The 25,395-nt window shown below is 45.6% G+C and overlaps 1 protein-coding gene across 3 annotated transcripts; it reads left to right on the top strand.

The window, feature by feature from the left end:
* Positions 1–889: 889 nt before the first annotated feature.
* On the top strand, positions 890–23,772 carry FDFT1 (farnesyl-diphosphate farnesyltransferase 1). 3 transcript variants are annotated; one of them, XM_069484798.1, is made up of 8 exons: positions 890–1,075; positions 7,295–7,392; positions 8,270–8,453; positions 10,960–11,088; positions 11,444–11,635; positions 12,673–12,849; positions 14,118–14,270; positions 23,127–23,757. In XM_069484798.1, the coding sequence occupies exons 1-8, from the start codon at positions 977–979 to the stop codon at positions 23,346–23,348; spliced, it is 1,254 nt and encodes a 417-aa protein (XP_069340899.1). In that variant the 5' UTR covers positions 890–976; the 3' UTR covers positions 23,349–23,757. The 3 variants fall into 3 exon arrangements, with proteins under 3 accessions (XP_069340899.1, XP_069340900.1, XP_069340898.1); XM_069484799.1 differs by lacking the exon at positions 10,960–11,088 and having other exon boundaries at positions 23,127–23,768; XM_069484797.1 differs by lacking the exon at positions 890–1,075 and having other exon boundaries at positions 6,948–7,392; positions 23,127–23,772.
* Positions 23,773–25,395: the final 1,623 nt, after the last annotated feature.

Genomic DNA, 25,395 nt, shown 5'->3' with positions numbered 1-25,395 from the left:
GTCTTGGAGAAAATCTTCAACTTCTCAGAGGCCGTCTCCCCCTACCCTTTTTAAAAAAATTTACATTAAAAAAAAAACAAACAACTTACATTAACTTATAATCCCACTTCCAAGCCAGGTGATGTGAAAATATTAATAGATTGTTATTTATATTTAGAAGAGTATATTTGTGCACACTCGTGTGTATATACACATATATCAAATACGTAATATATAACAATCTGTGTGCATATGTGCATATTCAATATATATGTTCAAATTCATTGTTTTAACGCATATGATATGAGAGGACTTGAGAGTAAAATGCCAGGCATGAGCTGGGGCAAATCCGGTGCAGAGACCATTTCTCGTGTCGGCCACACAGACCCACAACTGGGTGGTGGGTCCGCGGGTCCAAGGTCTTCGGCTCCGGCCCTGCGCCGAGCGCGCCCGGGAAGAGGTAATCCGGTCGGCAGGGGCAAACAAAGCCGAGCATGTGGGCGGCCTGTTGACGAAACCGCGGCGGACCCCTGAAAAGCGGACCCTGACCAAGCCGGGGTCACGCCTGGCCCTGTGCTTTGGTGGCCCCAGCTGCCGGACCCCTACCGCGCCGCGGGCGCGCTCCCAGTCAGGAGCAAGCGTACGGAAACCAAGGCCCCCATTAGGGGACCAATCCCGCTCGTCGACCTCTTTCTCGCCCTCCAATGAGCTTCTAGGGTGGCATCACACCAGGCTCATCCAGTCGCCGATTGGCCGGCGTCTCCTGGGGCGAGAGGCCCTGGCCAATCGACGCCCGTCAGTCCACCCTGCGAGCCCGCGAGCCGCCGCGAGAGCTCCGGAGGCCCGTTTGGAGGCGGGGCGGTGGGCGGGGCGACGCCGCGCCGGGCCCGCCCCCATCTCCGCCCGGCCCGCCGCCCCGCCCGCTCGCTCCCGCCGGCCGGTGGGAGCCGGAGGGACCCGAGAGGTGAGCTGCGAGGCTCCGGAGACCGCCGCAACAATGGAGTTCGTGAAGTGCCTGGGGCACCCCGAGGAGTTCTACAACCTGCTGCGCTTCCGGATCGGGGGCCGGCGGAAGGTGATGCCCAAGATGGACCAGGTGGGCCGAGCGTCCTGCATTCCAGCTGGGCGCGGAGCTGCGCGCGGCGGCGGCCTCTGGGGTCTGGGCGGCCGGGCCGGGCCGAGGGGGGCCCTGTGCCCTCGGAGGGCAGCGCCGGCCCGGGTGGGCTTGGCCCTCCCACAGGCCTTCTCCCTCCAGGTGGTCTTGGGGCTTGAAACGCATCTGCTCCTGCCAGCCTTGGTTTTCAGGGGTTTTGCTTCATATTTCGTTGTCTCGGGGAGCGTTGGTGTGTCCAAACTGAGATTATGTGAGCGAATTAAATGGGAGAGGAATGAAATCCTACTCATCCGTCCGCTTCCTGGTTACACCACCTCCTCCCTAAGTTTCACTCACCTTCCTGCTGTCAGTTGCCTCATCCTCCGTGCTCCCTGCGGTTTTTAATAACATACCTGCTCTTTAGTGCTTTTTAGTTACCTGTACGTCTGTCGATTAGCTAGATTGTTAGTTGCCTGAAGGCTAGGACTTGGTTTTATTTATCTTTCGTCTGCCTCCCTCCTGTACCCTTTATTAAAGGGATGCTTAGGAAGGTATTTATTCCAACAAGAAAATTGTTCTTACATAATTATTGAATGAATAGACACGTTCATTCAAGCTGTATCAAAAGCTTTTAATTTTTTCTGCAATGGAAATGTCACAAATACTGTACTTTATTTAAATGTACTCTTAGTTGGTTTTCTTTATTAAAACGCTTTAATTTTCCATCAGAAAAAAATTTTTTTCCCCATTATCTCATAACTCAGAATCCTCATCCTTCAAGCTCTAGCTGCAGTGAGTGCCACCTCTACAGACCATTCAGCAGATGTTTATTGAACTCCTGTTCCCACACTAGGAAGTACATTGGGTGCAGCACAGCAGGATGGTATGTGTAGACAAATAAGGCACTCGAAGTGCGCACCATCTTGTCAGGGCAATAAAATGTGATACAATTTTTCATAGAATACTTAGGAAGACACCATACTGAAGACGTCTTTTCTTATTACCTGTGAACTTCAACCATTTTCTTGTGCACTGTTTCACCTTATAGCAAGCACCCCATATAGTCTTGTGGTTATTTGTGTATTGATTTTATGGTCCCAAAGTCTTTTTCAGATTTAAGATTCTGTATTTGATTCTGGATTTTAAGCTATTTAAAAATAGGAACCTTATTTGATGTGACATGTCTTTAGTGCCTCAAACATAATAGTTTGTCAGTACATGTGAATATGAATTAATGCACAAAGGGTGAGTGCCCTGCCCTCAAGAAGTGTCTGGGTTTTTAAACAAGGTAAACTTAAGTAAATGTGGCAGAATACAGTAAATGCTATAAGAAATCACGGAAAGGGGCAAAATCACTTCTGGGATGGGGTTTAGTCTTTTGAGGGATACTTAAAGGAAATACAGCTTTAAATTGCTCCCATGCCTTGCTGAGATTCTTACTAGGATTTCTTACTTGGGACTCTTTTGAAATTAGTTGAAAATACTTGTTATTGTGCATTTGTGCGTTTTGGGAGTAGGGGGGAAATGGTCTGTAATGAGATTCTTCCAGGGATCTCTGACCTAAAACTAAGAATCACTTTTTTATAATCCAGTTTGTACAGTTTCCTAAACACCTCCAGTGATAGGTAATTCATTACCTTCGGTGACTGCGCAGGCCTTTTCCAGATAGTTCTGCGTTTTAGGAAGTGTTACCTTACAGTGGGCTGAACTTTACTCTTTGTTCTCCCTCTAGAGCCACAAAGTCCAGTCCTTGTTTTGTAATACAACACTTGAAGTATTTTAAGAGAACTCTCATATTCTCTCTAAGAATATTGATATACAAGCCAAATGTTCTGTATTCTTTCTTCAGTTATTCATCTTATGTTACCCTTTCCAGATCATTTACCAGAGACCAGATCTCTTTAAAGTCTAGCATCCAAGACTGCACAGTACTTTAGGTGCTGTCTGGCCATTTTAGAACTTGAAATTCCTTTCTTGTGGACGCTAATATTTCAAATTAACATAGTTCAAGGTTGCTTTACCTTAAAAAATGAATTTTTAAATACAAAATATTTCAAACAAATAATGGTACAAATAATATATCAAACCACTTTGTGTCCATTGTTTTTTCTTCAGAGATAAAATGTCCAGATACAATTAAAGCCCTTTTCCTCATCTCACCCCACCTCCACCCCCAAACAGTGATCATTGACTTTTTCAGGCAGTCTCGCTGTGGACTAAGTCACACTGTGGATTTAGGATTGGGGACAGTTCAGATCCCTTATTGTACCTGTTCAGGACCTGTTCTTCCATCATGGTGCCCTGCTGAAAGACTTTTAAAGCCTAGATTTTTACTTTTTACATAAAAGATATCATAATAACAATGGCCAACATTTATTTAGCACTTACTATATGCTAGGCACTGTTTTAAACACCTTACATTTATCATTATTTAAACCTCCAGTAACCCTATGAGGAAGTACTATTATTTTTCTGTTTTATAGATGAGGAAACAGGCACAGAGAGGTTAAGTAATTGTCTAAGGCGCAGCAGCTTTTAAGTGACAGAGCCAGGTTTTGACCCTTGCATTCTAACTCCAGAGCCCCACTATGCTGCTTATAATTAAGATGATGGACCACAGAGATATATTAAGCAGAAGATTGTCTAGATCCAGCTAGAAGTTGAACACTTTAGTGTGAGGTACACAATGTGGAAAATGCCTATCCTAAGCATGTTCACAGTCTAACAGAACAGTGTACAAAAGTAAAATAATCTAGAAATCTAGTAATCTTAAGTAAGTTTTGATTGCAGGAAATTTTAGTGAAGTGGAAGTGTTTTAGAGGGAAGGGTTTTCAGAAAACATGAGAAAAGTACTTTGTAAGGTATACGGCCTTGAAGAGGCATTGGGTTTAGATTAGTGGGAAGGATAGATACTCTGCAAAAAGCCAAATTGCACAGATAGGACTGAGTTGTGTGTGAATGATAAGGGAGCCGCCCTGGCTGGAAGTGAAGAAGGTAGGTTAGAAGCAGAAAGCTCAGTCAGTACGTGTTTGCTTTTGAAAGCTGGGCTGTATTCAGTCAAGTAGGTGATAGTCAAAAGCAGAGCGATGATACGATGAAAGTGATAGTTTTGGAATATTAACTTGGCAGGGGAGTGGGAAGAGATTATATTGGGTGTAGATTATGTTGGGAGTTAGAATAACCAAATTAGTAATAATAATAATAGTATTTATTGAGTCCTTATTGCTTGCCAGGCACTGGGCTAAGCTCTGAGGCTATCTCAATGCATCAGTTAGCTTTTATTGAGTAATGAGCCACCCCAAAACTTAGTGACATAGTTCTGGAGATTGTGCAACAGTGTGAATGTACTTAACACAACTGAACTGACTGGGGCTGTATGTGCATTTTATTGCCTGTTTTCTGAAACACTAAAAATTCTAAATTCTGCTACGGATCCAGCCATGAAGATTTCAGGTGGACCGGGGGCTTGTAAGACCTTTCTGAAAGGGCTTAGTAAGGATTAAAGGTAATGAGTGTGTTGTGCGTGGCATGGAGTAGGAGCCTAATGAAGGGGGTTTTAATCTTGTTATTATGTAAGTTCAGTTCTCAAGTTTGTGGGTTTTTTGTTTTTTCCCCTCCTGAGGAGGCTGCAGGGAGGGCTGGTAGCTGTTCCCTTGTGGAATTGCTGTTCACATGAGGCTGGAGCCCAGTGCTGGGAGTTTGGTCTTGGCCACCCTTCACGCTTTCTCTTAATGCCCTTCATCCCTGTGTTCTCCTGGTGGAGAGTTCTTGGGAGTGCGCCAGATCTCAGACAGCAACAGAAAACATCGGGAGCCTCGGGGGACAGGCAACAGCAGCCTGAGCTCCCCCTCAGCTCCTGGGAATCAAGCGCTGGAAATTTTTACAATGAGTAGTGTTTTCCATAGCTTAATAGTTGCATCTTCCTGCACTAATCTTGGTAATTTGGGAGGGAAGTTATTTAGCGCACTCCCTGTCGGAGTGGAGGGCTGTGTTAGGAAGGAGGGGTAGTATTCTTGAAGATGATTGCTTTTCAAAGCCACTGGGGCTGTACCTTTGCATTTATTGAAACTTCTGGGTAGACATCAACACCATTAGTTGGAGCTCAAGATTAAAACACGTGGCAGTGCACAAGGAAGCGTTGTGGCCTGACAACAGTCAGGTTGTGTGGAGAGCTGGTCTGCAGCTCAGTCCAGAGTTGTTATTTTCTTTTTTCTCTTCTCTTCTCCCTTCCTTTCCCTTCCTTCCCTCCCTCCCTGCCTGCCTCCCTTCCTTCCGGCAGGGTCTTGCTCTGTTCCTGGGCTAGAGTGCAGTGGCGTCATCATAGCTCACCTCAACATTTAACTCCTGGGCTGAAGCCATCCTACCACCTCAGCCTCCCAAGTAGCTCCCATGTCCAGCTAATTTTTCTATTTTTTGTAGAGATAGGGTCTTGCTTGTTGCCCAGGCTGCTCTTGAACTCCTGGCTTCAAGTGATCCTCCCACCTTGGCCTCCAAAGCGAAGTGCTGGGATTCCAGGTGTGTGCTATCGTACCCAGCTTCTTTACTGAATATATTTATGTGCCAGACACTGTGTTTTGCTAATGTTTGGTGCTCAGTAAATATTAATGTTAGCTTTTACTAATAATTTTCAATTGGAAATGGCAATAAAATGAAATTCTCAGGATTATGTGATTTTTAAAAAAGCTTTATTCTTTTGACAGAATAATGTGCATCTATGGTAAGAAATAAAGGAAATATATACAAATAGAAAGAACGTAGTTCACCTGAACCCCCCACCAGGGTCCAGGTGGTTAACATTCTGAAGTGGCTTTATGGAATTTCCTACCAGTGGATATGTCATATTTTTTTAACCACTCATCTGTTAGATATTTCAAATGTTTCCTATTTCTCTCTTAAAAAGAGTGTGGGGAGACTGTGTGTGCACGGGGGAGAAGGAAGTACACGGGGAACTCTCTATACTTCGTGCTCAATCTCCCTGTGAACCTAAAAGTGTTCTTTAAAAAGTCTATATAAAATACACACAAACAGTAATTCTTTCTGATATGCTTGCATTGAAAATAAGGCTTTTTCTCCCCCTGGAAAAACACAGTCCTTACTTGTTTGCCTTAGGGACGAGTAAAGTTCAGGAAACAGCTGACCACATTTCATTAATTTCAAAGGGAAAGACAAGAAGAAATCTAGAAAAGAATGGTTAGCTTTCCAGAGGACAGTAGAAGCTTAACAGGTGTTAAAAACCAGAATTGGACAGTAGCAGTCAAAGCAGTAAAAACAGATTTTATTCAGAAAAACTATTGCAATGGGGGAAAGAGACCTCGGTACAGAACTGGGCTCAATTCCAAATACAAGGAAAAGTAGGAAGTTATAGAGGGGGTGGGGCTGGTCGTGTGGATGGGAAATTATTAGGAGGAAACGTGGGGAAGGGGGATCCCTGCTGAAGGTCGGCCTCACCTGGGGGATGATGGGGAAGAGGGACGGGATCTGGTGATCAGATACTGAGGTTGGGGGATTCTGGCCAAACCAACTCAGCAAGACTCTTGTTAACATTGGGCGATGCAAAGACAGACGCGTTAAGTACCCAAGTCCTGGCCTAGTTGGGAAGAGGATTCCCCGGAGCCTGACTGCAGCTGGATCTAGGAGAAACTGTCACTGGGAGCAAGAGCAGGCTTCTCAAGGCGTCCTGGGCTTCGGTAGCAGCAGCCTGTGGGTGCAGGTGACAAGGGCCAGCCAGCCAGCCCAGAGAGGCAGGTGGGGAAGGGGTTCCGAGCCGCGGCGGGGGCGGGGCCTGCGGGGGGCGGGGCCGGCAGCGGGGGGGGGGGGCGATGGCCTCCACGTGTGTGGCCTGCGGGGCCCTCTGCCCGCCCAGCTTGTGTTGGAGCTGGGGGAAGCCCGTCCCGCCCCTCTGTGGGCACCTCCCAGCTCTGCTCGCGTCTATGGAGGAAACACTCCGCTGGGTCTGCGACTCCTATGGCCGCAGCCGCCTGCGGCACCAAGGCCATGTCCTTCTTCAAGCGCACCTGGGTGCTGAGCCCCGCCGCGGCGCCCAGGAGCCCGGGCGCAGGCACCCCGCCGCGGGGCTGCCCCCCGGTACCCTCCCCCTGGCTCTGCAAAGACTGGCCTAGCGGGGAGAGCGGCTGCCCCAGGCTGTGGAGCCGCCTGTCCCACTCCCACTCCCACTCCTGCTCCTCGACGTCTCCCACCGCCGTGTGTCTTCTCTGCCCGCAGGACTCGCTCAGCAGCAGCTTGAAAACTTGCTACAAGTATCTGAATCAGACCAGCCGCAGTTTCGCGGCCGTTATCGAGGCGCTGGATGGGGAAATGAGGTGAGTGGCGAGGCAGTGCTTCTGGCTTGGGGGAGGGACGCTCTTCCAGGGGCCTTTGAGTCGTTGCAAGCTACTTTTTTGACACTGCACTTTGTGTTGAGTGAAAGCGATATTCGGTTGCAAAGTCCATGTGTTTACTTTAGAATGCCTTTCCAGGCACTTTGCCATCTAATAATGTCCCTGCAGGCCTGGCTTTTTCAGAGAAGTATGGGGGGATGGTGATGTTTATTAACTTTTTTTAGTCCTGGCAGCTGAATCTGTCTCTGAGCAGGTTCTGCATTTTCCTTGGCTTCCCTTATACTACTTTGCTTTTCTAACATATTGGCTTAATTCTTTTGAGGCTGCCTCTGTGCACATGAATTATACACACTTGCTTTCCCCCCCCCAAAATATTAAGGGAGTATAAATGTTTTTGTTACATGGATACATTTATAGTGCCTAAGTCAGAGCTTTTAGTGTGCCCATCACCAGAACAGTGTTCATTGTGCCAATACGTAAATTTTTATCCGTCACCCCCACCCCACCTCACCCTTCCCCCTTCTTGGTTTCCAATTTTCTTTACATCTCTTTGTCCAATTGCCTTTATATGTGGTAGTATTTATACTGAGAAGTTATTGTGCCTTTTGACTTTCTTTTCTACTTTCAAAATATTAATTTGGGTGCTCATTTCAGCAGCACATATACTAAAATATTAATTCAGTCTGAACATTTGGTCTTTTGGTCTCCGCGTAGTTGTTCTACATTAGTGAAATGTAGCTTACTAGCGTAAAGTTTCCTTAAGTATGAAGTGCTTTGGATACCCTTATAGTTCTATAGAGTTAAGGTTGTAGGCAGGCTTAGGCCTGACACAAATTAATATATTTTTCCTTTTGTAAAGGAATGCCGTGTGCATATTTTATCTGGTTCTCCGAGCTCTGGACACTCTGGAAGATGACATGACCATCAGTGTGGAGAAGAAGGTCCCACTGCTACACAACTTTCACTCTTTCCTTTACGAACCAGACTGGCGGTTCATGGAGAGCAAGGAGAAAGATCGACAGGTGCTGGAGGATTTCCCAACGGTTAGTGCACTTACTGATCTCTCCTGCATACCCTTGTGTTTCTAATTGGCAATGTAGTTGTCAGCTGGCCCTCGGACTTGTAGAGAGAGGTAAAATAAGCAGGCCGATGGTTAAGAACTCTGGTAGCCAAGGCTGAAGCCCGACTGCCCACTTATTACCTGGGGGGCAGTTCCATAGCCTCTCTGCACCTCAGCCAAGTATTTGTGTATCTAAACATAGAAAAGGTACATTAAGAATACAATATTAGAATCTTATGGGACCACCATCGTGTGCACAGTCTGTCCTTGACTGAAACGTCATTATGTGGCACTTGACTGTACATCTTTCTCACCTGGTACTAGTGGAAAGCTAGAAGTCTTAGAGCTCTACCTCTAAACATAGCTGAAGGAATAAACAGGGTTATTTTTAAGTGATAATAGCAATAATAGAATATAGTTACTGAGCAATTTACTTTGAATCAGTTACTAAATATATTTCATTGTTAATTTACTGTTATTTGATCTAAATGTAGTTTAACAGGCAAACTACGTGGTACGTGAAATACTATTACTATCCACATTTTATATAGATGAGGCACCTGAGGCATGGAGACATTAAGTACCTTGCCTAAGATCACCTGTAAAGTTCAGTGGCAGAATCAGGATTCAGATCCAGAAGGTCTGGGCCCAGAATCCTTGTGTTTAATCACTGGCAAATGTTCTTCTCTCTTTAAAAAATGCTTAAAAATAACAAAGCAAACAAACAGAAAACACTTTAAAGATAGGTGAATGTAGGCTCACCCAGTGTTTTGATCATAATATTCCTGAGGTTTGTATGGTAATGATTAGGGGGATTTGTACTTACAAGGTAATGGAAGTGCCCCGCCACCCTTGCCCATTGGGGTCTGGCATTTCTCCATCATCCCGGTAGACTCACCATGGGGGCCTTCCTTCCTGTAATTGGGATCACCGGAAAGTGATCCGAGAACCTAGAAACCACTGTGGTTGTGGAACAGCGTTACCTGGAGCGGGGAGGTGAGCTCTGGCTCACTTCACGCAGCAGAGCTTGTTGTTGTGCCCAGAGAACATACGAAACAGGGCTCGGGGTGTGGAGTCGGCAAAGCTCTTCTTCCCCCGGGTTTCTGGGAAAACATAAGGTTATTCATTGTCACCTTTTCCTGGATATTTTTGTTTTCACTTTTTGAATTACATAATAATGTAGTAAATACCAAAATGCTGTTGAAGAGGATAGGTCAGATTCAGAAGTGAAAGTGTTTATTTTGGAGGGTTTGTTTTTCAGTCTAAGCTCCTCCTCCTCCCCGCCCTCATTCGCCTCTCCTCTCTTATAAATAGAACTGGTCTGGCCAAGGATCTGTTGAAGGAACAGTTCTGGGGAGATTCAGGAATTAGAATAACCCCTGGTAGAGTTGCTAGTTTGTTTAAATCCACAAAGGAATAACCTGTTGGCTTTGGCTTGAACAGCAGTTCTAGAAAGAACAGCCTTTTGGAAAGAACTGAGTTCTGGAAAGACCAAATTGATTTTATGGGTTTTTTGGGTTTAAGAGTTGGTGTGCATCAGAGAAGTCATAAATTATATTAGGCTCCTGAATTCCTATGGTGCTCTGCAACCAGCTGGTTTCCCTTAATTTTAAATGTTTCCTGAGGAAGTTTTTCTAACCTTTCTGTAAGCACAAACCAAGTATATCTCACACTTGTGATCTTTAACAAAGTCTGTTCACTGTTTTCAGTAGTGTATGTGTAGGCTGTTTTAATGTTTTAACATTTTAAGAATTTTCATGGTGTTTTTATATTGTATTTTGATAACCTATAGCACTACTTTGAACTGAAACAAGATATTTGCACGGTAACAATAAATTTTAAAAACCTCAGTACTACTTTTCTGCATTAGGGCTTGGGCTGTGAAAAAAATATTGGGCAGCATGTCTCAGATTGAGTTGAGTTGTTCAAGAAATTAAAAAGTATAGCCTTACAGTGAGGGGAACACCACAGCTTCAGGATATAAATTGGGGAACTGATGGGAGAAAATGGTTGGCTGATGTCACTAGAATGTAAGTTCTTCAAGGGCTTGTGTGTCTGTTGCCCTGAGGCACCAGCCCTGGTGCCTGGGACAAAGCTTGTTACCTAGGAAGTGCTCAGTTCATGTTTGCACAAGTGAGTATTTGCCTTAATGAGGTTTGTCTGAAATAGGCCATTCTCCCTAAAATTCTTACCCTTATGCTGAGCTTTATGTTGAAGCATCTCATTTATTATATATTGGAAAGATGAATGTATAATGAGACTTTGAATCTTCTTTTGAGTCTTAGAAACATTGGCATTTTTAGACCCTTCTATCTTAATATTTGTAAAATTTGCTGAGCCTATTATTCAATATGTAGAAAGCTAGCACGACCTAGATGAGGCCTGCAGGTGAACCATTTGGGAGTCATAAGTAATGAGTTCCACCATTGCTTTGCCTTCTGGTCTTTGGTGCCATGCACAGTTTTGTTTTTTTATGGTCTCCATTTCAGATCTCCCTCGAGTTTAGAAACCTGGCTAAGAAATATCAAACAGTGATTGCTGACATTTGCCGGAGAATGGGAATTGGGATGGCAGAGTTTTTGGACAAACACGTGACCTCTGAACAGGAGTGGGACAAGGTTAGTGTCTCTGTAAAACATTGTCCTAGTGTGGTGAGGAGGGCAGAGCTGATGGTCCATCATGAAGTTAGAATGAGGAAAAGTTGTCCACCGGTTCCAGGTTTTCTGGTTTTACAATTCATCTATTTAAATCGAATGTCTCATCATAAACACTTTATAGGGACTTAAAGTATCTAATATTCCATGAATGAAATTACTCATGTCCTAGAGAGCTTACCACTAAACGAGGCCAAAGTAGATAGAACTTGTCTTATACATTCTGTTTGGAACCTGCTTTTTTTGTAGCTACTGATCTCTAGTGTGTCCATTTTAGTAGATTTCATTACTAAAGAGCTTTAAAAATTCTCTCTCACAGTACTGCCACTACGTTGCTGGGCTGGTGGGAATTGGCCTTTCCCGTCTCTTCTCGGCCTCAGAGTTCGAAGACCCCTTAGTTGGTGAAGATGAAGAACGTGCCAACTCGATGGGCCTGTTTCTGCAGAAAACAAACATCATCCGGGATTACCTGGAAGACCAGCAAGAGGGGAGAGAGTTTTGGCCTCAAGAGGTAACAGATACAGGGTGTTTGGGGAAAAATAATCTTAGACATGTGTACAAGAAAGGTTCCTTATCTTTGGGGAATTCAGAAGGAAGTATTTGTGGATGAAATGATACATCAGAGCTTTACTTTAAAGTAATCCAGGAGTGGGGTGTAGCTGGAACAAGACTGGCCATGTGTCAGTTGTTGAAGCTGGATGAGTACGTGGAGGTTCGTTAACTGTTTTCTCCAGGTTCTGCAGAATAACCTAGTACCATCAATTTGGGTGGCTTCAGGTGCAAATTAAGAATGGATAACAAATTTGTCTTTCAATAGAATCCTTTTAGGCCTGGTCATTTATTTTGAGGAATGTGTAGAGTTAGTTACAATAAGCATTATTTTTTAGGAAGCTTAAGAATTGCCCAAGAATAAAAGTAAGTTATTTGCAAGCTTCAGAGAATCCTCTAAATAATATCATTAAAAATCATCAAACCAAATCCCACTCTTGGAATCAAGGGTGTTATTTTATGTTTGTATTACCAGGATCCAGGGAGGTGATGGACTTATAGGCTCAGCTCATTTTCACAGATATGCTTCTCAGCAGCATTCTTATCAGAATTGGGGATGTAATATTAATTATTTTGAGGCCTGGCCATTTTGAGAATGTTTAATATTTAACCTGCAGTACTGTAGTGGCTGATTTTGTATATGGCTGGCTGTTTTTTCAGGTGTAGACTAACAGCTCTGAGTAACTAGAGACCTCTTTAGTCTGAGGTCATCAAAGTATTGCTTACACCTGCTACACTAATTGTCCCTAAGGGGCACTTTCCCTAAATACTTGACTCCTAGGTTGCGATTGAACCCTGACTGGTAGTCAAAATAGCTATTGCATGGAGCTTAAAATGGATGTAATCTTGGTGAAGAATGAGTCAGCAGCTAAGAGAGATGTTACTGTATATCATAGTTCTTATCCACAACTATCCTTTAATATGTAAATTAAAGGATTAAAATGTAAATTCTCCGCCATGCACATGTTGACTTGTTCTTTAATCTCCTTATCTGTCTAGGTTTGGGGCAGGTATGCTAAGAAGTTGGGGGATTTTGCTAAACCTGAGAACATTGACTTGGCCGTCCAGTGCCTGAATGAACTTATCACCAATGCCCTGCACCACATCCCAGATGTCATCACCTACCTTTCCAGGCTCAGAAACCAGAGCGTGTTTAACTTCTGTGCCATTCCACAGGTATGGCATGGGGCTCCTCTTGGTGTATGTGGGAAGTAGGGGCCAGGGGAACAGGGTGATGGTAAGGGAGGATTTTGCTCTGCTCTATTTGAGGATATGACTCCTTAAAGAGATGATTCCAGTTTATCTCCCTGTGCTGGGGGTTTCAGGGCCTGCCCCTTCCCTCCTAACCACCACACTCTCCTCAGGCTTCAGCTTAAGGCTGCTCCTTTCCAGAGCCTTCCTCCTCGATTTACTCTTCTTTCCACACTATTCTAAACTGCACAGATCCTTATCTTCACAATTAAGTTGAGGGCTTTGGCCTAGATTTATGGGGAGCGCTGGGTAAAACTTAGGTGAAGCTGTTATACTACAAAAGTCTAAGCACCTAATTATTATTGTCCTTTTCCTAGACTCAGGGTAAGAGAACCTGATCCTCTGGACCTAGCCCCTCGATATTCTAGGAGCTTACACTTTTAATCACCTTTACCAATTATTTCAGATATTAAATAAGCAAAGAAAATCACAGGGTTTAACTGATTTGGAAACTTGGTTCGATCTTGTTCTAGTGAACAATTTTGTTGTTTTTTTGTTTGTTTGTTTTTGTTTGTTTTTCAGACAGAGTCTTACTCTGTTGCCCGGGCTAGAGTGAGTGCCGTGGTGTCAGCCTAGCTCATGGCAACCTCAAACTCCTGGGCTCAAGCAATCCTCCTGCCTCAGCCTCCCAAGTAGCTGGGACTACAGGCATGTGCCACCATGCCCAGCTAATTTTTTCTATATGTATTTTTTGTTGTCCATATAATTTCTTTCTATTTTTAGTAGAGACGGGGGTTTTGCTCTTACTCAGGCTAGTCTTGAACTCCTGACCTCAAGCCATCCTCCCGCCTCAGCCTCCCAGAGTGCTAGGATTACAAGCGTGAGCCACCTCGCCCGGCCTAGTGAACAATTTTGAATGGTGGTTGAAACTAAAATCTGGATGCCTGTCTTAGGTTTCCATTATCCTAGAAATAATTTACCTTGAACACAGGGAATCACCCCCTTTCTGGTGCCCCCTCCCCCGGCATTATTTTTTAGTATACAATGAATGTAATTCATAGGGAAAATAGAAAAACAGCTAAAATAGAAAATTCTTTCCAGATGTTATTTTGAAATATATATTTCAGATCTAATCACCCATTGCTTTATCATGGAAAATGTTGGACCTGCTTGTGTTTGTTCTTTTCAAATAAAATGGAACTTCTGTGGCTAAACCACAGAATTGTTTAAGACCCTCTCCTTGTTACCGGTAGGTGATGGCCATTGCTACTCTGGCTGCCTGTTACAATAACGCGCAGGTGTTCAAAGGGGTGGTGAAGATTCGGAAAGGGCAAGCAGTGACCCTGATGATGGACGCCACCAATATGCCGGCTGTGAAAGCTATAATATACCAGTATATGGAAGAGGTGGGTTTTCGTTTAACTACCTAGATAATTTGTAGCTGCTTTTATTCTTTAAAGAATGGCGCTATTTAAATGTATCATATTTTGATATTAGATATTTAAACATATCACGTGTGGACATTAGATGACCCTAACAACTGACTATGCTATGACCTAGACAGACAGGAATTGGTACCCTTTATTGGGAGGAAGGTGTGAGCACAGGAGCCGAGCTGATTGTTCGGGGCTGTGTAGTGCATAGCACGTAGCCCCAGAACGGTTTCTGGTGAGAGGAGACAAGCAGGGCTGTGGGGTGGAGCCCTTGATAGAATCACGGTTTTTGAGCTGGAAGATGATGTTAGAGGCCAACCGAGCTGCTCGTTCACATGTGAGGAACGTGGAGTTGAGGCTTATGTGTGCTGATGCAGCACATGATCGTGCGGGTCTCAGACTGCAATCCGTGTGTCCTGACCCCGAGTCTAGTACTTTCCATCACACCACAGGCTGCCATTTAGAAACCACAGTTGGGAATTTAGGCAAAGGACAGCCATCAAGTTGTAATTATTTCTAAGCTTTTTTCTGAAAATTTCATTTCAAATGCCAAAGCCACCCTATAAAACAAAACATACCTGTGCAAGTTAAGTTTCTAAATGTGGAGGGGTTTGACTAGGTTCAAAAAGTTTATTTCTTAGAGGCTAGAACTCTCTCTAATCTGTAGGCCCTAGAGCAGTGGTTCCAAATGGAAGTGATTTGCCGCTGCCCGCAGAGCACATTGGGCAATGTCTGGAGACATTTTTGATTGTCATAACTGGCAGGGATGGTGGCTACTGTCATCGAGGGAGTGGAGGCCGGGATGGGCTGTGGCCCTCAAGTATGCCCTTGCTGGGGTTTAGATACTGCCGAGTCTATGAAAACATAAAAGGCCTTGTTCCTTGGTAGCCTGTGCTCCCTCCCCAGAGGTGACCGCTGTCCATGGTTCTGTGTGTCCCTCCAGTCCCCTTATCATATGTTTACAGGGATATGATTTGCAACCATGTTTTCATCTGAACATAATTCTTCAACTATTTCTTCTAATTTTTCTTGCATATTGCACATTCTGCTTATATTTCTTCCCTACTTTCTGACAACTTGTGGACATCAGCATTTCTGTCAGAGGCACCTACAGAAGGTCTAAGAGAAGACCAAATCTTTAGAAAAATCCTAACATTCATTTAATAACTAGATGAAAGTATTCATCCATCGACCGAAAAATTGCTACCAGTGAGACTCTCCAGGTCCCCGTACAGCCAGCACTTCTTTTGAGCTTACTGTGCCTGGCGTGGCAGGTAGGTGGGTTCCAGTAATCTCGGGGAGATGTGAGGCCCCAGCCTCATGACTAGACCCATAATTTGGACCCTGGTTTGTCTGGCATCAGAGCCTGTGCTGTTAACCTCTATTCCAAGGGGTTCAGTTACTCTTTCTAAACTGAATATGGAATAGTACCATTCAAGGCTCTGTGTCTTCATCTTATATAAATTAGAAACATTTTATATATAGTATGTAGTTCAGACAATGTTTGGTTTTGCAGTTTTATTTGGATCACTAGTTTTAGAAAACCATTTTTTTTTTGAGACAGAGTCTCACTCTGTCACCCAGGCTGGAGTGCAATGATGCAATCATAGCTCACTGCAGCTTCACACTCCTGGGCTCATGCAATCCTCCTGCCTCAGCCTCCTGAGGAGCTGGGACTACAGGCATGCACCACCACACCCAGCTAATTTTTTTTTTTTTTTGGTAGAGACGAGGTCTGGCTATGTTGTTCAGGCTTAGAAAACCATTTTTTAAAAATTTTGTGGCCAGTACTATATTAAAACTCAGGTTTTATTTGGCTTTTCCTTAACTGTTGGAATTAAATCCTAGTTGTGATTCACAGTTTGATTGAGGGCAAGGGTGGGCAAAGCACAGCTGGCCCGCCTCCTGTGTATGTAAATACATTTTATTGGAACAGTCACAGCCATTTGTTTATGTGTTGTCTGTGGCTGCTTTGGCGATATAATGGCCAAGTTGAGTAGCTGCAACGGAGAGTGGCCTGTAAAGCTAAAAATATTTTTTGGCCCTTTAATAACAACTTTGCTGACGTCTGATTTAGGGCATCAGTTGTTTTGTTTAAAGTTACACTCGTGAAACTCAAGGTATTTTGGAGGAAATGTTAATATTAAACTTATTTGATTTGATTCAGAAAACTCTGAAGATTTCTAAGTCTGAAACAATAGAATCTGATACTGGTTTTAATGTAAGCACTTATTACAAGGACATTTGCAAATAAGATTTTAAAGGAAAACTTTTTGTATGAAGTCACAAGTGGTATGGCGTTTTGCAGGTGTCCGGATATTAACACTGATCCTATTTCTCCTCCCTGACCAAGTCATTTGCAGTAAGAAAGTAAGACACATTTATTCTGTCCGGTTTCTGGACTGACTGGCTGTAGCAAGAATGCACCTGGAAGGGACTTTAAAGGGGACCTCCTTGTGCACCCCCAGTGCTTACACGAGGAGTGGGCCTGCAGCCCCGAGCCCTCCCGAGCAGGTGGACGCTGCTCTGTCTTTAGCTGCAAATCAGCCTGGATGCCTGTCAGCTGGGAGAAGATCAACCTGCTATTTTGGGATAGAAATAAATGCTCAGGCAGACAGCCAGAAACCTTCATTCCTCCCTGCCAAAGAGAATTCCTTGGCGAGGGCAGTCTTGTTTGTGTCTCTGGATGCTGCCTGTCCCCTCCCTCTGGTCAGGCTAGAGCACGGCCAGGCTCTGCAGGCCCTGTTTGCTGTGCGCTGCGCAAGTGCGCCTCGGGCAGCAGCTGCCACACACGGGGAGCGTTAGAATCCTGGGCCCTGCTCAAACCTGCAGAATCAGAATCTGCCTGTGGTTTTTTTAATATTCTTGCTGTAAGGGAAGTTAAGATGTTCACACATGAGACTTTCTTTTTTTTTTTTTGAATCAGCTCTAAGCTTTTATTCTGATGTGACAAAAACACAGAGGTCACTGGTCTTAAAGAGTTATTCACAGTGACTCAGACTAAAGAGACAAAAAACTGCAACTATTTACCTTGAAGGGGGAGCATTTAACACATGGCAATAAATTCATGTGATGGTGCCAAATTTACACTCTCTTTTTTTCTGGATAGAGAGAAATGGAGGTGATTAGCCTCTTTTTTTTTTTTTTTTTCTATTTATTTATTTATTTTTTGGGGGGGATTTTTTTTTTTTTACAGTTTTTTTTTTGTTTTGTTTGTTTTATTTTTTGTTTGTTTTTCAGCTCATTAAGGGGGTACAAAAGATCAGGCTATATACATTGCCCATGCCTCCCCAACACATGAGACTTTTAAGTGATTATCGGGCTGCTTGTATATTCCACTGTGGAAAGTGACCTGCTGAGGCCTGGAAGTGCCGCTGGGGCTCAGAGGAGCTGCTGTGGTGCGTGTTGCACAGGGCTCGTCCCCGCCCAGGAGACGTTTATAGTAGCTCTGTGTCCCCTGTCGAACCAACAGGTGTTTATTTGGCTTCGATGACATGCCAGGTGTGTAGATGAAAAATCTGTCACAGCCCGCCCTTGAGAAGCAGATACGATTCCTCGACCGAGACTGGCAGGTCCCTGAAAAACTGAATAATTTTATGGCTCACCAGGGAATTAAGACCTGAATAATTAAGTTTGTAAAACCTGCGTGCTTTCAGGTTAGTGGGGTGTGGGGGTGAGGCGTGGCAAAGAAGCACCTGAAAGGTCACTTGGCCCTCCCAGCTCCGCCCAGGGGAGTCCCCCTGCAATGTGACGCTGTCACTTCACAGCAACAAGCGCTGTCCTGCGTGTGTGTTAGAATTGGCCGTCAGGAGGGCTCAAAGTGCCACTAATTATCTTACCAGGGACTGATCTCAACCACGATTTCTCTTCATTTGTTCACCTTATTTATCTCGTGGGAGGGCATATTAAAATGCTTTTGGAGTTCTCCAAAAAGGTTTTTTTTTTTTTTTTTAATTTATTGTGTTTATTCACTTGAGTACCCGGGATTGATTCCAAATAAACCTTTTTCCCAGAAGGATATAAGGTGGCTTATGGTTATACACGAAATACAACAGGATGACCAACTGGAAGTAGGTGAGAGAGTAAAACGAAAAAATAAGGTTAGGAGACACAAAATAACCCAGGAATGGGGCTAGTACATAAATTTACAACTTGGTGCTGATCTTATCGTCTGATATTTGTGCATTGCTTGTTCGGTTGCTCTGAGAGGATAAATCTTACGTGTTTTCAAATAATGAGGTGGCGTTTGAGGGTGTTCCAAGCGTTCTGACTTAACGGATTAGGTTAGGAAGCTCCTATTTGGTAGGTAGGCTGTGCCTTACGTTTTATGGTGTCACATGACAATGTACAGAGAAGGAGACAGTGCCCTGGTCCGTATTGCCTCTTTCTTTTCCTCGGCCACCCTGTCATTTCTCTTCTGTATTTCCTTTCCGTTACCTGGCCTGGTCCTTTCCCCATCTGCTTTCTGCGTTCCCACGACCTATACCAGTGGTTCTCAAACTTCTGGCTTTACGAGAATCACCTGGTGGATTGTTGGGAAATGCAGATTCCCAGCCCTTTCCCAGAGATTGATAAACGCAGGCCAGGGGATGGGGCCAGAAGTCTGCATTTTTAACAAGGAGGCCAGGTGATTTTGACGCAAGCGGCCCAAAGTCCAGAGTTAGATGAACGCCGGTTCAACTTCTCTCCTGAAGCCTTGTTAAAACATCCTGGTTTAATTTAGAGTTGTTAATAAATTTCTAGTCACTTTTCATTGCTTATATTCCTGTTGGCTTCCTACCAAGTGGCAGTAGCCACTTAGTGCCTCTGACCAGCTGCAGGAAATGCTTGGCACTGGGCACACACAACGCAGGAGGCGGGGGAGGGGTGCCCACGCCTCCTCAGCGGCGCGTTGCATAAGGCTCCCCGCGTTGCATAAGGCTCCCCGAATTGCATAAGGCTCCCCGGAGGTTCTTCAAGACGGAGCCCCACTGCCTACGCGGCGGCCACCCCAGTGCGCCCTCGGCAGGCTTTCCTTCCTCCTCTCCGTCCCCACTCCTGCTTGCCAGGAGCCTGCTGTGTGCAAGCCTGAGACAGGCAGTGACACCGACAGGCAGGAGGATGGCTTCTAAGATAATTCTCTCGTCACCGTGTCTTACTTTACGAATGCTTATATACAAAAAAACATCTTTTTTGGCTTAAATCACTGCTGGCTAGAATAAAATAGACCAATTCTATCAAATGTAAAACAACTGAAAATACATTCAGAATTGTGTTTTCTAAAAGAAAGCTACAGAGTTGTTTCATGGCTTTAATTAACTTTTTATGCAGCACTGTGACTACATACATGCCTTTTAACATTCGGCCTCGCTTTAAAAGGCTAAGCCACATACACCACATGCGTGTACACCACACCAATTCTAAACGTCCCACCAATTTTTTTCTCTTGCCCTTTGCAAATCGTAGTTTTCTCTCTTAAAGCTGGGTTGGGTGTTTGGTGGTGGTTTGGTTTTGTTTTGTTTTGCTTTTTACTGGAGCAAGTGATTACTCCCCCACGATATGGTATTTTCTGAGATAAATCTACCTGGGAATTTTGCTGCACTCGTGGGTCGGTTTGGCTTCAGAGATGCACGGTGTCCTCACGGGCAGTTTATCACCTCCCGTGATACCGTTTAATCGTGATCTCTCGGGAGGTTACCGTCACCAGTGCAGTTCAGAGCAATCAAATAATTTGCCCAAGGCCCAGCGTATAATAAATACTGGAACTAGAACTTGAGTTACGGTCTTCTGACAGGATCGGCCTTTTACCAAGATCCACAGGTGATTTCCTGTGAACACAAAGTTTGAAAAGCACCACCGTGTGTCCCTGTCCTCTTCTGAGCGTCCCAGCTGACTCTGCCTTCTGACTACAAGAGGAAGGACGAGATCCCTCTGAGCCCCCCTCTGCCTTGTCTCCCGTGCAGGCCTGACCCCCTGTACCTGCTGCGCCGGGGTACCCCTGCTGCCTCCCCGAGATCTCGCCCCTCCCAGAGCCAAAGCCGAGCTCCTCTCTGTATGCGTGCCCAGGCCACCACTTCAGAAAGTGATCACAGCAGGATTCTTCCCTCCTCCTCTGCCTCCCCTTCACAGCCAAGCGTCTCGAAAGAGTAGATGAACTTGACGTCACTTACTTCCACTTGTGTCTCAGCCGACTCTATCCTGGCTTTTCTTCCTGCCTCGTCCATAGAACTTTTCTTACCAGAGTGATCTGATGATGGCCTCCTACTTTACAAATCTGATGATCAATTTTTTAATAATCTTCCTTGACCCCACTGTGTCATTTGGCACTTTGACTCTTTCTCTCCTTGAAGCCCTTTCCTCCCTTGGCTTCCGCGGCACAGTGTCCACACAGTGGCCCTCTGACCTCTCTGCTCCTGTGCCCTTCTGGCTCCTTTGTGGCCACCTGGTCCCTGCACGCTGGTATTTCCTGGGGTTCTGTCTTGATTTCACTTCTTTCTGCATCAGTGCTTTCTGCTCTCGTCTCGGGTGCTTTCTTATTTTTCTGTTTTGTTAATGACATCACCATCTACCTAATCATGGAATCCAGACAACGTGGGGACATCCCCGAGTCCCCTGCCTTCTCCCCTGCCCTGTGTGTAGGCGTCCTCGCGTGCTGCGGGTTCTGCCTTTCCTCTTTCCTACCCATCAGAAACCTGTGTGCGTCGGTCTCTGGCCCAGCAGCTCTAGGACTTCGTCTTACAGAAATAACCAGGGAACCTGCAAGGATGTTTGTGTAGCATTTTGTCCTCAATCCTCATAGGTAGGGAATTTATTAATTTAATACATTCATGCGAAGCAGCTTGTGTTAAAAAAAAAAAGAATGACATCATTTTGTAGGTTCTGGTGTTAAAAATGTCAGATTACAGAAAAATATGTTTATAATTGATTTTAAAATTGTGTATAATTTTATGTGCACAATATAGATTCACATATATTTCTACATGATTCTACATAATATACTCATATATGACATTTTATGTGTTTATGTATACTGGCTTATGTGGACATAGCAAAAGGTCAAAAAGTACACCAGCCTGTGGCCAAGGAGGAGGAGCATGAAGGAATTTTGATTGTTTACTTTATGTTTATATTAATTGTCTTTGCAAGCAGAATTGCATCATCTAAACATTTTTTCAAAAAAACTGAAGAGATGGTGGTTCCTCCCCACCTGTTTTCTCTCTGTAGCTGCCCTTTGCAGCACGTTCAGCATGGTCCTGTGAGCATGTTGTTTTATTTCCTCGTATTAAATTCTAGCTGTGTTTTCTGGGAAGGAGGGTGGCAAGAACATTGGATATGTTGGTGGGGAAAAAATCCATTATGTAATGAAAATTTGGGGTAAAAAGCTTATTTAAAAAAATACTTGCTCTGTCCTCTCCACACTCTGCCTCAGTCCTGGTTCAGGTTATCGCCACCTCCCCCCACGAGAACCGCTAATGGGCCTGAAACTCTTCCTCCAACTCCTAGGCTCACGCGATCCTCCTGCCTCAGCCTCCCGAGTAGCTGGGACTATAGGCACGTGCCCCCATGCCCAGCTAATTTTTGTATTTTTAGTAGAGTTGGGGTCTCACTGTTGCTCAGGCTGGTCTCCTGGCTCAGCCTCCCAGAGTGCTGGGATTACAGGCCTGAGCCACATTCGGTAAACCTTTATGGAGGGCCTTCTGTGTACAGGCAGTGCTGGGCTGGGGACAAAATGGGGAATGAGACAGGTGTGGTCTAGTTGGGGCGACAGCTGCAAAAGGGCCATTTTTACGTGAGTGGTAAGATAGGATGTATGTCCCAGAGGGTGGCGCTTGGCCCAATCTGGAGGTGCAGGCAGGTTTTCTAGGAAGCGTAACACTGGAGTTGAGACTTGGGGACAGGCAAGAGCCAGGTCAAGGAATGTGGGAGGAGAAAGGAACAGGAGCGCGCAGTAGTCTGGGGCAGCAGTGTGGCAGGAGTGTGAAGAGGGAGGTGGCGGGGTGCACTGGGCCCCACCCGCACCAGCTTTGCCGCACCAGCTCTGCGCTGCCTTGTGCTGCGCCCTGCAGAGGTCGGACTTTATTCTGCAGGTGACTGGGAGCCACGGGGTATCAAGCAGAGGTTCTAGGTCTTTGGTGAGAGTGTGGAGAACAGACGAGCAGATTTTAGGCTTCGAGCTTAGACACAGGAACTCATTTTGGAGGCCGGGGTAGGTCAGATGAGGGGTGCAGAGGGCCCGGCTCAGGCGTAATTGTTGGGACATAGAAGACGACATGGAGTCTGCATGTTTCGGAGGCCTGTGGAGGTTCATGGAGGACGCCAGGGTGGCTGGCAGGAGTCCCTGCATCTGCGCTCCGTCCTTCACCGAGCTGTGCCCCCCCCCCACAGGCCCTGTTTTCCTAAGTTGCTTTTGTACAGTCTTTCCAGTATCTCCCCTTGCTCCATGTTACCGCGCCAGCCAGAGTGAACTGTGCTGACATTTGTTGGGCACCTCCTGCCTGCCTGGCACTGAGGTGTTGGGGACATGAGGATCGGTGTGACGCAGCCACCGCCCTCAAGGGTCTCGGGAGCTCCTGAGTACAGCGAGCGCACCTGTGCCTCCTGGTTGCTTGGAAGGACATGCTTTGTGGTTGGCAGGCCTGGGCTGACATCCCTGCCTTATCAGGGTGGCTCGTCTGGGTGGCGTTGGGTTAGTCACTTTCATTTCTCTGAGCCTCAGTTTCCTCCTTGGAAAAATAGGCATAAAATACCCACCTGTTGAGGGTTGTTTTGAGAAGTAACCACAGAAAATATTTATAAAGCACCTAGTACTCAATATGTAGCACTTTCCGCTTTTTCTTCTTTCTTTAACAGATTTATCATAGAATCCCCGACTCGGATCCATCTTCTAGTAAAACAAGACAAATCATCTCCACGATCAGGACGCAGAATCTTCCCAACTGTCAGCTCATCTCCCGAAGCCACTACTCCCCCATTTACCTGTCATTTGTCATGCTCTTGGCTGCCCTGAGCTGGCAGTACCTGAGCACACTCTCCCAGGTCACAGAAGACTATGTCCAGACTGGAGAGCACTGATGCGGACGTGGTCTGCAAGCTGAGGTTCGCCAGGAAATGGATTTACTTTTTCTTCAGGGATGATTGTTGGCTTCCTTTTATTTTTCTCCTCCCGTTTTAATCCCTAAAAGAACTCTGTGTGGCTGCAACCTTTAGGACGCTGAGAGGCAGTGGAGAAGAATATATGAAAGGCTGCCGGCTCTCAGCTGCCTGGTACTTGGGGTGGTGACACTTCTGCTGCTTGTGCCGATGGCCGAGTGTTCTGTGCTGCAGATTAGGTGACATGGCTGCATATGGGACTTATGAGGTCTTATTTAGTGTGAATCCTGCCTGGAGTTATAATTAAATGTATTTAATTTGAAGCAACCTTTGAATATTCATCATAGTAGAAAATGAAGTGAATTTTCTTTCTGTTGGTTCGTATTTTTCTCATCATTCTGTTTTAAGTGGTCTGAGTGGAGTGGATGTGTTTCCAGTTCTAGGTGATACTTCCGTGTTTGCTGAGGGTGCAGGCTAGCTTGTGCATGTGAAGGCCAGGAATGACATTCTGGGTGTTTTGGCATTATTTTCTCATCCAAAGGGAGTTTAGCTTTCAGAGAGAAACAGTAAGATTGCCTTCAGCCCCGTCTTAGATTGGTCCCAGGAAAGGCAGACATTTCTGAGGAGACCTTTTTCTTTTTTTAATTTTTTAGAGACTGGGTCTCGCTCTGGTGTTCAGGCCAGAGCACAGTGATCACAGCTCGCTGCGACCGTACTCGTGGGCCTGCGCCAAGCGATCCTCCCCCCTCAGCCTCCCAAGTCGCTGCGACTACAGGGGTGTGCCACCAAGCCCAGCTCATTTTATTTTTATTTTCCGTAGAGACCGGGTCTTGTTACGTTGCCCGGGATGGTCTTGGATTCCTGGCCTCAAGAGATCCTCCCACCCCAGCCTCCCACATGCTGGGATTACAGGCGAGAGCCACAGTGCTCACCCGAGGAAATTTTTGTGAGAAAGAATTAAGTTAGTCTGCGTTCGTCTAGTGCAGTTCACTTGAAAGCCTCCGTGGCCGTTGGACGGAGCTCAAGAACGGAGTGACTGAGGGACGAGTGGCCATCTGCAGCCACCGTGAAGCCAGTGAGGACAGTGCCAGGAAGGGGCACAGCTGGCCGGCCCCACAGGACTGGTGTCGCCTCACCGCCGTCACCTGGCAGCCACACGAGCCCTGCCAGCCCGCTCTACTTGGGCAGGTTCTCTTATCTGCGCTGAGAAATTTTCCCCCCAGCTTTTTTTCTTTTCTTAAATTACCAGCTTATACACTGAATTCTCAAGAAAGGCGGGAGATGCTTCCAGGGGATTGGCTTGAAAGCCGCATGGCACTCAGCCGGATTCTGCCACGGGTTTTACCTTCCTCTGCCCGGGCACAGCTAGGTGTGTGATACCCCGTCACCAGATTCCAGCGTGGGCGAGGGGGACACAGCCCCGGATTGGTAATCCATGTCCGAGGGCATTAAAATGCTTTCTAGAAGCCATTAATGCTCTGGATACACACAGCATATAGTCTGCTCTTCTGCAGCCACTGGGTGTGGTGACAGTGATTGGGTTCGAGTTGGGTTTGCTTTGTTATAAACATGCTGATTTTCTTCCTGCGACACTGACAGCTCCCAGGCAACGGGCTTAGCTTGGGCCCAGGAAGACTTGAGTTAATTGGTTCATTTGAGGCTCAGCACTAGACACATCTGTCACCATGCTGAAGCCAGCGTGACCTGCCCCATGGAGTACAGCCAGCCGTAAGCCAGACTCAGTATCTTCCCAGCAACTTAAGCACCGAAACTTGAGGGAAAAAAAACCCCAAAACTCGGAAGTTTCAAGGTAGGTTGTTACAAATTCATGTGTTGAAATCTAAGATTTAGTTCTCTTGAAGTTCATGTAAGACACAGGACAGCCTGGTGGGAAAAGCCTTGGTCGTGGTGGACATACTGGAAGCTTCTCTCCCAACTCAGTCATTAGCTGTGGGACTTCCTGAAGTGTGTAGTTAGGTGATCTGTTAGGTCTCTTCCAGCTATACAGCTATGTCATTTTTTCTGTTAT

The sequence above is a fragment of the Eulemur rufifrons genome, chromosome 12, assembly GCF_041146395.1.
Source record: "Eulemur rufifrons isolate Redbay chromosome 12, OSU_ERuf_1, whole genome shotgun sequence".
NCBI lineage: Eukaryota > Metazoa > Chordata > Mammalia > Primates > Lemuridae > Eulemur > Eulemur rufifrons.
Note: the sequence above shows the minus strand (reverse complement) of the source record. Positions and strands in the feature narration are given on the sequence as shown.